Here is a 12,964-nt window from a genome sequence, read left to right on the forward strand (position 1 = left end):
GTATAAATATACACATTTTCTGCCCCCATGTCTTGAATTTGTGATCATTCCGAATGTATTTTAATAGACTGAATCATGCAGTGATCAGGCAGAGCACTAGACTTCACGTAATGCGTGCACTCTGTAGGTGTTTTGAATATTCGTTTTTTTTGCGTCGTGAGAATATTGAGCAAAATAGCTCACTTGTCATGGTGTTAACTATATCATGTTATGAATAAACTAAACATTCTGAATTTTACCTCAGTGTGTTTCTTCTGAGTTTGTGTGCGGTCACGCTCATTTGTTCTGAAGTCTCGAGAGTCTCGAGACAAACAGAGTGAGCCTCAGCGCGAGCTTGTATTCTGCAGTTCTCTCTGATGACGCAGTAATTTACAGCGGGTCTGTCCAATGATTGTAAAGTCGTTAGGTCCGACAGACTGAAGATATTTTAGCGGTAATGAGACCAAAAATAATTAAGACCCATCGAATCCGAATTTAAGACATTTTAAGACTTTTTAAGGCGTTATATTAGGAAAACGTTATTTAAGAAATTAAGACTTTTTAAGGACCCGCGGACACCCTGATGTGTCATAGATTCAGCTCTCTAATCAATAAACTTTTGAGCCAGTCCAAAGAAGGGCCAAATTCAGACAAAAAGGGATAAAGAAACAAGAGTAGGCAAAGTGGAACCGTCTAAACAACTGTTTACCCTCTGCAGTGGTGTCTTGCATGAAGGCTGCTGGAATTTTCTTGGGTTGATCGTTTATAGTCTCAGCAGTCATTCAAAAAGCGGTCCATCTCACTGATGGAGTTTAGATTTGAAATTTTGGGACCTTGATAGAGAGTTCACCTACATCCAACTCCATGATGCGCTTTTGCAGAATTTCAAAAGTAAAACGCAACTTTGTGGGGCACTGCAGGTTAAGAGCATAAATTAGACCGAACAACATTGACGTTGCAAAAGTCACACTGTCAAGGTCCTGAAGCACTGCCACACCCTCTAGCACAATTCCCACATCATGGGCTTCATTGTCTGCAGTGTCCTTTATCACGACGATGCCCATGGTGGTCTTCTCAATGGCACTCTGTAAAAGATCTTCTTCCATGTCCTAAAGACAGAAAACAAGATGCATATGTATTTAACACATGAACAAGAAATATGAGGGGTAGCTTTTTTGTAACTTACTAGGCAAGTAATTTTTAGAAAAATGCCAATGCTTGCGGTGACCTCAATCTTCTATCCACATTATTAAGGAAGTCACAGTTCTTATGTAATATGGTGAGGAAGAAAGATCTTTCTCAAGATGAAAAGCACGAAACAATGCAATGTCTTGCAAAAGGCATAAAAACAAACAATATTTTGCAAAAAGCAAATAGAGATTATTGAACTGTCAAAAGATTTGTGAGTGACTTAGAGCACAGAGTATTTTGGTCAGATAAAGATTAATTAAGGAAAGTTTCTGTCAAACAAATTAATTGTATTGTTATAGCAGCTGTAAAAAACTGTGACTTGCTTAATAATTATTATTTTAAAACTTAAGTAAATAAGTGTGCTCTGTACGGTCATTTAGAAGTTAAACAAGTATAGCTATATGTCTAGTGGATAAAATGGAATTGTTAAATTTATGTTGCAGTGTGCATATTTTATGAAATTATGGTTTTTAGATGTAGTAATGCGTTGCTTGTTGAACATAGTACAGATTCCATCGGTTAAGCTATAACCACTCACCACATACTCCTGAATGAGATCTTTAGGGTCCTCATTAAGATAGATACAGAGTCCTTTGATGGCAAGTTCACGAGCTGCATCAATGTCATCCTTAAAAAAATAAGCCAGAGCAGAAAAAGAAAGGTTAGTTTAAGACATTACTCAAAACACAATTAAACAAAAGAGCACAATGGGTCTCATTCACTAAAAGTTCATAAAAATGTATATTATGTGTATGGCAAATGTGCATGTTATGGTCTAGAGCAGTGTTTCCCAACCGGGGTGCCGTCTGTCGAGAGCAGGGGTGCCGTGTAAAAATCCTTTATTAATATTTTTTAATTGCTAAAATGTAAAAAAAAAAAAGCATCTATTATATAATATCCATTTCTGATGTCGCCAATAATTAGAGATGCACCGAAATTCCGGCTGCCGAAAATTTGTATCACTTTCACGTGGTGTGACGCTCTGCGTATTATCCCGCTCTATGCGTGTGCGCTCCGCTCAGTCGCTCCACTCATATACCGTTCATGCTCATCGGAACAGCAAAGTCCACTCAAAAATCGAGCCGAAAGGAAACCTCCATGTAGTACATCTATGTCGTATTGTTTCTGTCTGCAATAGCCCTACTGTGTTGTAACATGGTGTGGTAAATGGGCAACTATTGTAACGCTACCCTCTCATTCATTGATCTGCTAACTGCTATGTAATGCTCGCGTGTTCTGATAATAATAGCTTTCTAGGACTAAACATTATTTGGATAATTGGTTAAAAAATAAATGAAAAAACTTACTCTTAATAGCCCTAGTGTTAGACCTGAAAAATTAAATAGACATGCACACAAACACACACACACAAAAAAAAGTATAGTGTGCTAACCTGACATCCAAACAATGCATTTTTTAAAATCAGTTTAATCTACTGAAAATGTGAAAATTTTATGTCATGTCTGATGCAAAATGGGTTAATATGCCTCTACCTCAACATAATCTGTGAAATCTGACTCTTGTGGAGCTACTGTTGCAGTTATTACTATCCCAGGTTTAAAATCCTTTAGTGAAAAAGAATGATGTTTTCTGTTCTTATAAGACTTAAAAGTACCACAGATATTTGTTTTAAAGTTACAACCTGAAAACATACAAGTTATCAATTCATTTTTCTTAAGATGTGCATTAATATGAGCCCAGTAATCTTTCTCCAAGTTAAGCCCCCCACAATTACATATATGGCAACTAAATATGATATTTTGAAACTGTTTCTGTCTAGTTTCAATCACATGAAATCTATTTAAATGAATTCTAAGCGCATTCCACGTTCTAAATGTGCAGGGGCAGTTTGAATATACACATGTAAAACGACTACTATGTCCAAAATGTCTGTGTTTTAACCTATAATGCTGCAGAAGTTTTAACCTACTTGGTACAACAACTGAACAGGCTTTGCAATTCCACATGTACAGCAAATGACACTGAAAAGAGAGAAAGAGCAGAAATTAGTCATAAATAACAACAACAACAATTAATGATTTGAACTATTATAAGTAACAATTTACTGTACTCTTCCAAATTAAATGCAATGCTAATTATAAGATTACCCCCTTTTAAGATGTACCTTTTTGGAAAAAGGCTTTTTAATTTTTTCCAAAATGTATGGTAAATACTAGTAAAACGAACCAACATTCACTTTTAAAAACACTTTATAGCATACCATAAAATAACCTTTATTGTAACAGTCATTTATATTAATTATGCTATCCATCTCAAAGTGAAAACCATGTAGCCTACCAAAATTTCATTAACAGTAGATGTGAAATCCTAATATTATAATCTTAAAACCTGCCTGAGAGAGCTTTTTATGAGTTATGGGGCGAGGGCGGGGCTATCGAGTATTTGTTTACTTGATAAAAGAGGTCATTGTACTAAAAAACATACTGTATGTTTAACTTGATGTTTATCTGTCAGTAAATCAGTCAACATACACTGACGGAGCATTGAGCGCTTTTGCCCATTGCTGCGATATGACAACGGCTACGAACCCCTCCCCCACCCAAATCCTAGTAAGTGGAGGGTAGCTCATTCTGAGATGAAGCACAGATTGTCGAAACAGTGCTCCTAAAAACAATACCAGTGAATTTGGAAGCAGCGGGTTTTCTGGATACAAAGCACAATAACGCTGACAATTTTTAACCGATTTACGCTTTACGGTCCACGTAAAATGCAAAAACGTTTAACGTTAATCTCCATCTGGATAGTTAGACTTGGATAATTATTCATTGTCATAAAGTATTATTAAACCTCGCTCTTGTAAAGCATTAATTTATACTTCAGTTAGGTTCCCCCTTTTTTGTTAATACGTAGCGCAAAATGCCGTGAAATATTTATGATCACTGATTCTGAAAATCTACGTTGAAACTCTGAAACTCAAACGCTGTGAAATTAACACTTTTTAGCCAATGTATTGAAAGGCATTATAATTCGCCTGATGAAAACTTGGTTTCCAGTTGTGAATGATTTAATCGCATTGTAGAAGTTTGATAAACGACCTATTGACTGAACGCAAGCGCTTATTGTGATAGAAAACACTGTAACGGTTTCACTGATTAAGAAATATTTTGTTTGCTTGGGTGGTAATATAGGCCTATTATATAGGGAAGGGGGGCCCAAAAATGTGTTTTGCCTATGTCAGGAAAAGAGGTAAATCCAGCCCTGTCTGTACACAAAAGCAGCACTGCGCGCACTAACCTGCTTTATCAGGCATTACAGGCATGATAAAATTAACATGATACCAATCGGACCAATCACCGCAGATTATCGTCATGCAAAAGGTGATTTGATTGGAGAGTAACTACCCCTTTTGTCACTTGGGGCTGTCTAAATGATGTGTATAAAACAGCTTGTATGGGCAAAATATTTTTGGTTTTATTACTAACTGAATTTGATTTCAACTGCAAGCCCCTCTTTACAGTTTTATGAAAAATATTAAAGATTTTATAGATTATAGAAATCTGTCAACCAAAAAGCAATTCAAACTTTTACAATTTGATCGAAATAGCTACATCATTTTCACGTTAGTAGCCTGCTTTGTATGTGAGTAATAAATGTTAATATAATGGAATAAATGTTAATATATATGGAAGCGAGTATGCTATATCAAAGAAATTAGAATTTTCCTCTGGTTCACGCGGGAGGAGCGAGAAGAGAAGACGCATCAATTCAGGTACTGAGAAACGAAACAAAAAACGAGAACTCGGAGTTCTGCGCATGCGCGTCTTTCGGATTACAGTTGAAGAGACAGTAAACAACGCGGAAGAGACGGTAAAAATGAAATACATTTCTTATTCTTGGTGTTTACACGATGCTCTACACTATAAACAGTACTTTAGAAATGTAGATTTTATAGATACTACTTAACCGCTTTTTAAAGTAAATTTCCTGTCAGGTGAATTACATCACTGTTAAGTGAGGTCGCATAATAAGCTCAAACAACTTTAGGTTTCTTTAGTTAATACGATTCCACCATTTTGAGTTTTTTTAGTTGAAGAAAGAAGGAAGTTTACAGTTAAAACGTGAATATGACAAGAGGACTAACAGTTGGTTTATGATTAAACTTGACAAGTCATCACCTGCTTCTTTATTTATGTAACAAATCACAAAATGTTAGTGATTTCATTAAAATGTCTTTTAGACATGCAGTGATTAGTGAAAGAGACTTACTGTACCATCACAATAGAGAACAAACCTGTTTACTTGTCATGTGACACACCCTGTGTGCCAGTATGTCTACTACCCTAATATATAGCAAGGTAAAACATTTTTCAAAATTTGCAGTACTCATAAACAGTAGGCAAATAGTACCTAAAATAGTACATACGGATGATATGGGAACTTTCATGTCCTTCTTGTTAGTCAGAAGATGGATAGAATACAACTCTATTAAAACTAGACTATTACTGTAAAATCGTAAGATACAGTACAATGGCATACAGTAAAACAATTTTTTTTTTTTGCAATGCACACTTGAGCATTACATCACACAGGCAATTGGTATTAATAGAAAAAGAAACCTATGGGACTGTGAGCCTGTATACTATGGAAACAAAGAATATGAACAGTCAAAAGTAATATTAGATACAATAAAATAATATTGCTGAATCAGTGTCCACTGGAAAAAAGTGTGGTTTCATGAATGACTACTAACAACTAATTTTGGTGTAAAAAGTTCTGAAAGTTGGCAGTAGATTTAGACTAGGTTTTATATATATATATATAATGTGATATGCGATACCGTCATATGCGATACAATATTGCTTTAAGAGTGTGAAATCAATTAAAATTATATTTCAAAACAAAAAATTATATAACCAATGTATATGTTTCACATTCTTTCTTGGAAAAGAAAGCATCACTACAACTTCTGAATGACCAGCAGTGTTTTAGCATTACATAAAAAGCAATATCTAAAAAAAAAAAGATGCAAATGAAATAAACAGTGCTTCAACTTTCAGGCAGGCTTACATTAGATATATTTAACAGTAGCGTTTCAAGTAAGAAACAATACAGAAAATAAATAATCAAATGTAAAACTAAAACAATGCATAGTCTTCACATGAATTAATATACATTGATTCATAATAAAGCTACAAAGGTATTTCAGTCAAGCTTAGCTTCTCAGTGAAGCACGGTTCTGTGATTAGTTGTAATTACTGCTCCATCCGAAGGCCAGTGGGCACTCTCGTGCTGAAACTCAAAATATTTCTCGCAGAAGAAAGGTAATACACATCGTTCCAGGAAATCCCTATCACTGCAGCTGAATAAACAGAAGATTGAACTGCTTTCATTGATTCAATGTGACTAATAAACATACAGTTACAGCGATTTATGGTTTATCTGAGTTTTTCTTATTATAATTTTTATTAATACATATTTAAAAATGCAATGCTAATCGACATAGCCTTTATCACTGCATAGAATATTATAAAATATGTTGTGTGCGTTATTCTGTGTAAGAAGCCACATCATCACAGAAGAATTTTATTTCAGACACTCCACTGACAAAGTTTGGAGTAAAAATATATTAAATGTTGTCTTTTGTTGGACAAGAGGTTCATAAATACTTCTTATGTTTGAAAGATGTTTGACAAGACATTTAGAGGTAGCCTATTAATCAAATAATAATTGAGATATCACATGGCATTGCGATATGCATATCGCGATATGGACAATTTGCGATATTTCGATAATTTCAATATATCGTGCAGCGCTATTACAATGTCAGGCGTTGCTCTGCTTTGTGTACTGCCTACCGCTATACTTCTGCCGTTCCGAAAGCACCACCAGCTGGCAGTGAATGAATTAGCATTTTTAATAAGCCCGGTCTGCTGTTTTTGTTCAGACCAATGGGAAAATAAACCAATGTTTTATGCAGCAAACATGCAGAGTTGTAAATATGAAGTAGTGGATCGACCAGAAGATAATGTATTATAAAAATGTATTTGTTATTTGTTATGATATTTAATTAATATAATAAATGATTGATAATTATTTAGATTAATATGAATTTAAATTAAAAATGGTTTAAATGCTGAAATGTTAAGTTAATCATTTTATAAAACTTTTCGTTTTGGTGAAAACCTGTATATGAACTCTAAATCATGTTTTTTACAGTCATTTTGATTTTATTTATGCAGGTCTTTTAAAAAGGTCTTAAAAAGTCTTAAATATGAGTGTAAAAAATTTTGTAGATCGGGAAGAAGGAGGCGGGAACTGGTAAACATTGAAACATAATTTAATAACTGAAAATAATGTGACAGTCCCTTACGGATGACTGCCGCGCACAAACAGAACCAAAACAACATAAAATCCAGGCCTGGTCCACTCTCGTCCTTCACTGTCATTACTCCTCCTTTTGTCCTTCCCGGAGCTCCTCCATGGGACTGGGACTTGAGTGAGTGGTGCAGGTGTCGCTCATTATCATTTACTCCACCGGCCTCGCTCCGTTCCCACGGCTCTCGGCCCCGCCCCACTCGTCACAATGAGCTTAAATATCATGCAGATACCCTGGTCTAGCAAAAACCATCAAATAATGTTTTTAGGTAGGCCAATATAATTGTCCGGACCTCGGCTGGTGAGAAATGTTTATTCCTGGACCTCAAGCAATTTTAGTCGAAGACCCCTGAATTACAGCATTTGTCACGTGTTTCAATTACCCTTCAAATTGTGCGAATTGAAGTCGTGTATTGAAAATACGTCAATTTTGCAAAAACTCCCATATATAGCAAAAAAGTTTTTATGCTCACATGAAGTGGTTTTTCAGGCAATTCGAAAAAGGAATATATGTATGTATAAGTCAAATGACCATTCTTTAATGTACTATAACCTCCAAGAAACACCTCATAGGTGGCCGGTCTCAAGTATAAGGGGCTTTCTTTGCCATTAATGCTTGGATAACCCCTTATTATGAAAGTCTGGTCTGTGATTATGAAAGCTGTTTTGCACAGCTTGTCAGTGAAGTACGGCTCAGTGTAGTAAATGCTGTTCCATCTGAAAGCACAACGAGTTTGAGTTGCTAAAAACCTGCATTTGAAAAAAAACAACATTCGTCAAACATCTTTCCAAAACATGCAAAGCATTTATGAACCTCTTGGCCAACAAAATACCACATTTAATAACATTTTTTAATCCAAACTCACTTAGCATTGGATTATAAATATAGCATTTCATTATAATTATACTTTATTATAATGAAAATTATAATAAGAAGAACTCAGATAAACCATATATTGTCATAGTCGTGTGTTAGTCACGTCGAATCAATGAAAGCAGTTCAATCTTCTGTTTCCTGGAACGACATGCATTACCTTTCTTCTACGGGGCATATTTGGAGTTTCAGCGCGAGACTGGCCTTCAGATGGAGATTTACTACTGATCACAGAACCGTGCTTCACTGACAAGCTGTGCATGAAAATAGCAGATTTCACCTAATTGTGAATGCGATTTAATTTTAATTAATCATGCAGCCCTAATTGGAATTATATTGCATTATATTGCATGATGCAAATTAAGAAATACATCATGATATAAATGTTGGCCATGTTGTCCAGTCCTACTCTTAAGATAAATTATACACATTTTGCATACTTAAAGACCTAAATAGAAAAGTCATAATTCATTTGCAGTATGTACTTGAGGACAGTGAACAGACTGTAGAAGAAAGGAGCAACTCCAAATCTGATGAGTGGATCACCTCAATTTTCTGACTCTGTTGATCCATTACTCAGCACTATGGGTAAGAATACAACATCTGATATTTTGCATTGCTGAATAAGACTTGCTCTTATTTTGCAGTGCATTGATGAATCTGAGAATCTTTTTTGTGTTTTTTTTTTCTAGATCACAATCCGTCCATTGTTTTATTTGGAAACTGTGCAGCAGTCCAGTTTCAACATGACAGTATTGTACTTGGAGAAATACAACCAAATATTGAAAATTTCGCAATATCCAAGTCTGTTCCTTTGCAGATGATGATATCAGGACGTCACGTCTCCGTGATCAGCCTGATTGGCTTACATGAAACTGCACTTGACCTGCATCCCCTCACTGCTCAACTACTGAATGAAAAAGAAATAATTGCCTTCATCTTTGTTGTGCGACTGGGCCAGTTAACAGATGCTGATAAGATGGGTCTTGAGTGGCTTCAGAGAGTGTTTGGTGATGAAGTTCTTCAGTTTGTGATGATTCTCTTCACCTATGAGAGCCAGGAAGACTCTGACTCTATAATAGATGATCTGAAGAAAAACTCTGCTCTGGAGCGGCTGATTGAGAAATGTGGTGGAAGATATCACACCTGCAGCAAGAGCATGAGCAACCAGTCAGAGATAACAGACCTGATGAACAGGATTGAGCAACTGTTTATTGACAATAAACAGCAGTCATACACTAGTGAGATGTACAACACTGCATTAAGAGAGAGAGAAGACCTGCAAAACAGGACATGTCAAAGTAAGAACAGATTTTGGTTCCAAATATCTCTGACATTTTTATTTACCTCTGACTCTATTCAACCAAATTATTCATCATTCACAGATTATAGTATCGACTCAAATATGTTGGAATACATGGGTTGTTTTGTTAAAATACATATCTAAGTAAGAATAACAAGTAACATTTAAACAAAGACAACAGAAACAACTGGGTAACATTTTACTGGGATAAGTATCTATATGGAAACATTAGTTTATTAAGAATGTAAGGCAAAAACAGCAAAGCTAAAAACAGAAGGTGGACCTGAGAGCACAAGGAGCAAAGTAGGAGACTACCAGGGTGGAGATGGGGACTGCCATGGCTGTGACAAACCAGGCATAGATGGCATCTGTGGCTGTGACAGAACAGGCAGGGAATGCAGGACACTTGCGAACTAATTAGGGGAAACAGGAACTAGACAGAAGTCCACATTACAAAACAAGGGCACAAGGAAAATAACATGACAAACTGCATCCACTGTCATCATTTACTCATCCTCATTTTGTTTCACACATTTCTTTCCTCTGTGGAACACATATAAATATATTCTAAAAATTAGTGTGGTTCAGAACAACATTGGACCACAGTGACTTTCATTATATGGTAAATCTAAAAACAAACAAATAACACTGATACAGTGTCAACAGACACACATTCTCACATCCGCAGAAGAATCCATGTAGATTTAGAATGTCATGAGGTTAAGTAATAGATTACAGAATGTTCAGTTTGGGTGAACTATCCAAATGAGACAAATGAGTGAACTGTCATCAACAGTCCATACCTTCTACAGTCTAAAACACATTTTATTTTATTTTTTTATTCATGGATTTGCTTAAAATTGATTCAATTTTACATTTTATTCTAATATTCTCTATCCTTTTCTGTCACAAGGTCAATGCACAGTAACTGAAGAGAGCATGGAATACACCACAACACTAGAGACAGGAGAAAGACTTGAGGTATGTGTTGAGTGGATTTCAAAAATAGAATAAAAGCAGGAAGTTAAAAATCCTTAACTATACAGGTTAAATTACTTTCTGAGATTTTTAACACTTTACACAACAAAATGTCTTTGTTTTGGTGAACTGTAAATTAAATCGTAAGCTAGTCCACAGCTGATTTTCTATAATTGAGCTTCCTTTTCAAGGGAACTTCGAACTGCGTCCTCTAGGGGTCGCTATGGGGAACGCCTTGTCGTGACCCGTGTCTGAAGCATACATTTAAAAAACACCAACAACACGTTGGCCGGCGACAGCCCATGACGTCACTACTGGTGCGACTATAGTATAAATAGGCACCGGGAGAACATGTCATCCTCTTCTTCATCTTCACTGACTGTTTTGTTTGAAGCGTGCATTTCCGTGGTAAGAGCGATCTATATTCCTATCGTTATGGCGAGCACTAGCAAAGCGTTTAAAGGTTGTGTGCATCCGCATCGTCGTTATTTGACACCTGATGACACACACGATCTCTGCGTGTGTGTGGGCAAAGAGCACGCACGCGATGTCCTTGAGGGGGCAATCCACGTTTATTGCGAGCGTTCTTCAATGAAAAGCTCGAGGAAAGAGGGGAAGCCATCTGCTTCCCGCGGCTCAGGACACACCGCTGCTGAGGCACGGGGGAGAATGGGCTCGTGGGGATCGCAGGTGGATCTGACCGATGAGTTTAAAAGGGGGCTTTCCCTCTTGCGCTCGTCAGCTGTGGCATACGCAGCAGCAGGTCAGGCTGTTGTTTCGTTGCACACGATGCGGTGTTCCAGGCATATTAGGCTGACCTGCTGGAAGACCTGGATAAAGCCCGATGAGGTAGCTGAGTTGCGCCGCACCACGGATCTCACTCTCCGTGCTACTAAGCATGGTTGCTATGGTAGTTATGGAGAGACATCTGTGGGTGAACCTGGCAGATATTGGGATGGAAGAGAGGGGCTTTCTTTTCGATGCGCCAGTTTCGCCTTCTGAAATTTTTGGTTACCTCCGTTGAGACGGTGGTCGAGAAGTTCAGGGAGGCAAAGGCACGCTCAGTAGCCTTCAATACTTCATTTCACAATGGTCCAGGTCTAAGCCTGAACAGCATAGGGGTCCTGGTCCGTCTCGGTCTGAGTCACTCATTGGTATTGTGTCCAGCCGGTATGATAGCCCTGGTTCCGGCTTCATACTAACTGGATCATGTGGCCAGGTCATAGGCTTCTGCAGGAGCCTTCTTGACCATCAGGCCCCCGGCACGACACTGCAAAAAATTCCTAGGTGTCCGGGCTCCAGGATATCCCCTCTTGCTGAGGCATCGAGCGGAAAGTATAGGTGGCATTTGCAAGAACCTTCTTGTGTAATGCTGTCTCAGGCAGTGCTCCCCTCGCCTTAGAGGGTTGTATTTGAGCTTGCCTCTCCCATTTGGCCCAGTACCTCTGGGTATCTGTGAACAGATGCCTGGAAATTTTAAATCCTTGCTATGGTAAATGCACACGCTAAGCTCTGTGCACTTTTTGAAATCCACAAAGCGGTAAGTGTGCACGTTGAACACTTTGCGCACTTTCTAAAATCCACATTAGTGGTAAGTGTGCACGCTGAGTACTTTGCGCACTTTCTAAAATCCTGTATGGTAAGGGTTACGCATTATAGCTTCATTCCCTTTCTCTGAGTTGGTTAGTACCTTGGGCTCCACTCAACCAGTGTGTCTCTATTTTTGACACACTTGGAAGTATCGCTCCCCTCACCATTGAGGGTTACTGTGAGCATGCTGCTTCCTATCGAGCGCCCGAGTTCTCTCCCCTTCTGAGGAGGTGGAGTTCTCTGTTTATGCCAGAGCACCTGGAACCAGCAGCATCAGGTAAACTATGCCCTTCCTCCGCCTCTCTGATGCGCTGAGTTTTTGGCTAGCTTGCAGTACACTTACCCTCTGATTTCTAACGATCATGCTGTGCGAGCCCCCTCTCTCGTTGAGAGCTGGGTTTGTGCTCCCTCAGCTAGGTAACTTACTGATAGCCGTTCCAGCATTGGAACATGCTGTAGGTCGAGCCCCCCTCTCGTTTGAGAACTGGGTGTGTTGCTCCTTCAGCTAAGTAAATTAATGCTAGCTGTTCTTGCATTGAAACATGCGGTAGGTCGAGCTCCCCTCTCGTTTGAGAGCTGGGTGTTTGCCCCCCTCAGCTAGATATTTATTGCTAGCCACTCCAGCTTTATACCTTAGATCGAGTTGATGACTCTCAAACATATTGGTTTTGGGATGCACCATTCCATCTATGAGCTGCTCTTTCAGAGTGCCA

General features: G+C 37.9%; 2 protein-coding genes across 2 annotated transcripts in view; one reads left to right on the forward strand and one right to left on the reverse strand.

Moving 5' to 3' along the window:
* Window positions 1-3,259, reverse strand: part of LOC107574459 (uncharacterized) — an 8,596-nt gene extending 5,337 nt beyond the window's left edge. Inside the window, exons 1-3 of the mRNA XM_016260892.1 lie at window positions 3,101-3,259; window positions 1,709-1,798; window positions 813-1,088 (exon numbers count right to left, since the gene is read on the reverse strand). Of these exons, the coding sequence (XP_016116378.1) occupies window positions 813-1,088; window positions 1,709-1,798; window positions 3,101-3,184 (450 nt within the window). The 5' untranslated portion in view covers window positions 3,185-3,259. The remainder of the gene's footprint in view (window positions 1-812; window positions 1,089-1,708; window positions 1,799-3,100) is intronic.
* Window positions 3,260-9,079: 5,820 nt separating this feature from the next.
* The window catches only part of LOC107574460 (interferon-induced very large GTPase 1-like), a 12,263-nt gene continuing 8,378 nt past the window's right edge, over window positions 9,080-12,964 (forward strand). Inside the window, exons 1-2 of the mRNA XM_016260894.1 lie at window positions 9,080-9,681; window positions 10,597-10,664. Of these exons, the coding sequence (XP_016116380.1) occupies window positions 9,201-9,681; window positions 10,597-10,664 (549 nt within the window). The 5' untranslated portion in view covers window positions 9,080-9,200. The remainder of the gene's footprint in view (window positions 9,682-10,596; window positions 10,665-12,964) is intronic.

This window comes from Sinocyclocheilus grahami, unplaced genomic scaffold (genome assembly GCF_001515645.1).
Source record: "Sinocyclocheilus grahami isolate Dianchi unplaced genomic scaffold, SAMN03320097.WGS_v1.1 scaffold2238.1, whole genome shotgun sequence".
NCBI classification, from domain to species: domain Eukaryota; kingdom Metazoa; phylum Chordata; class Actinopteri; order Cypriniformes; family Cyprinidae; genus Sinocyclocheilus; species Sinocyclocheilus grahami.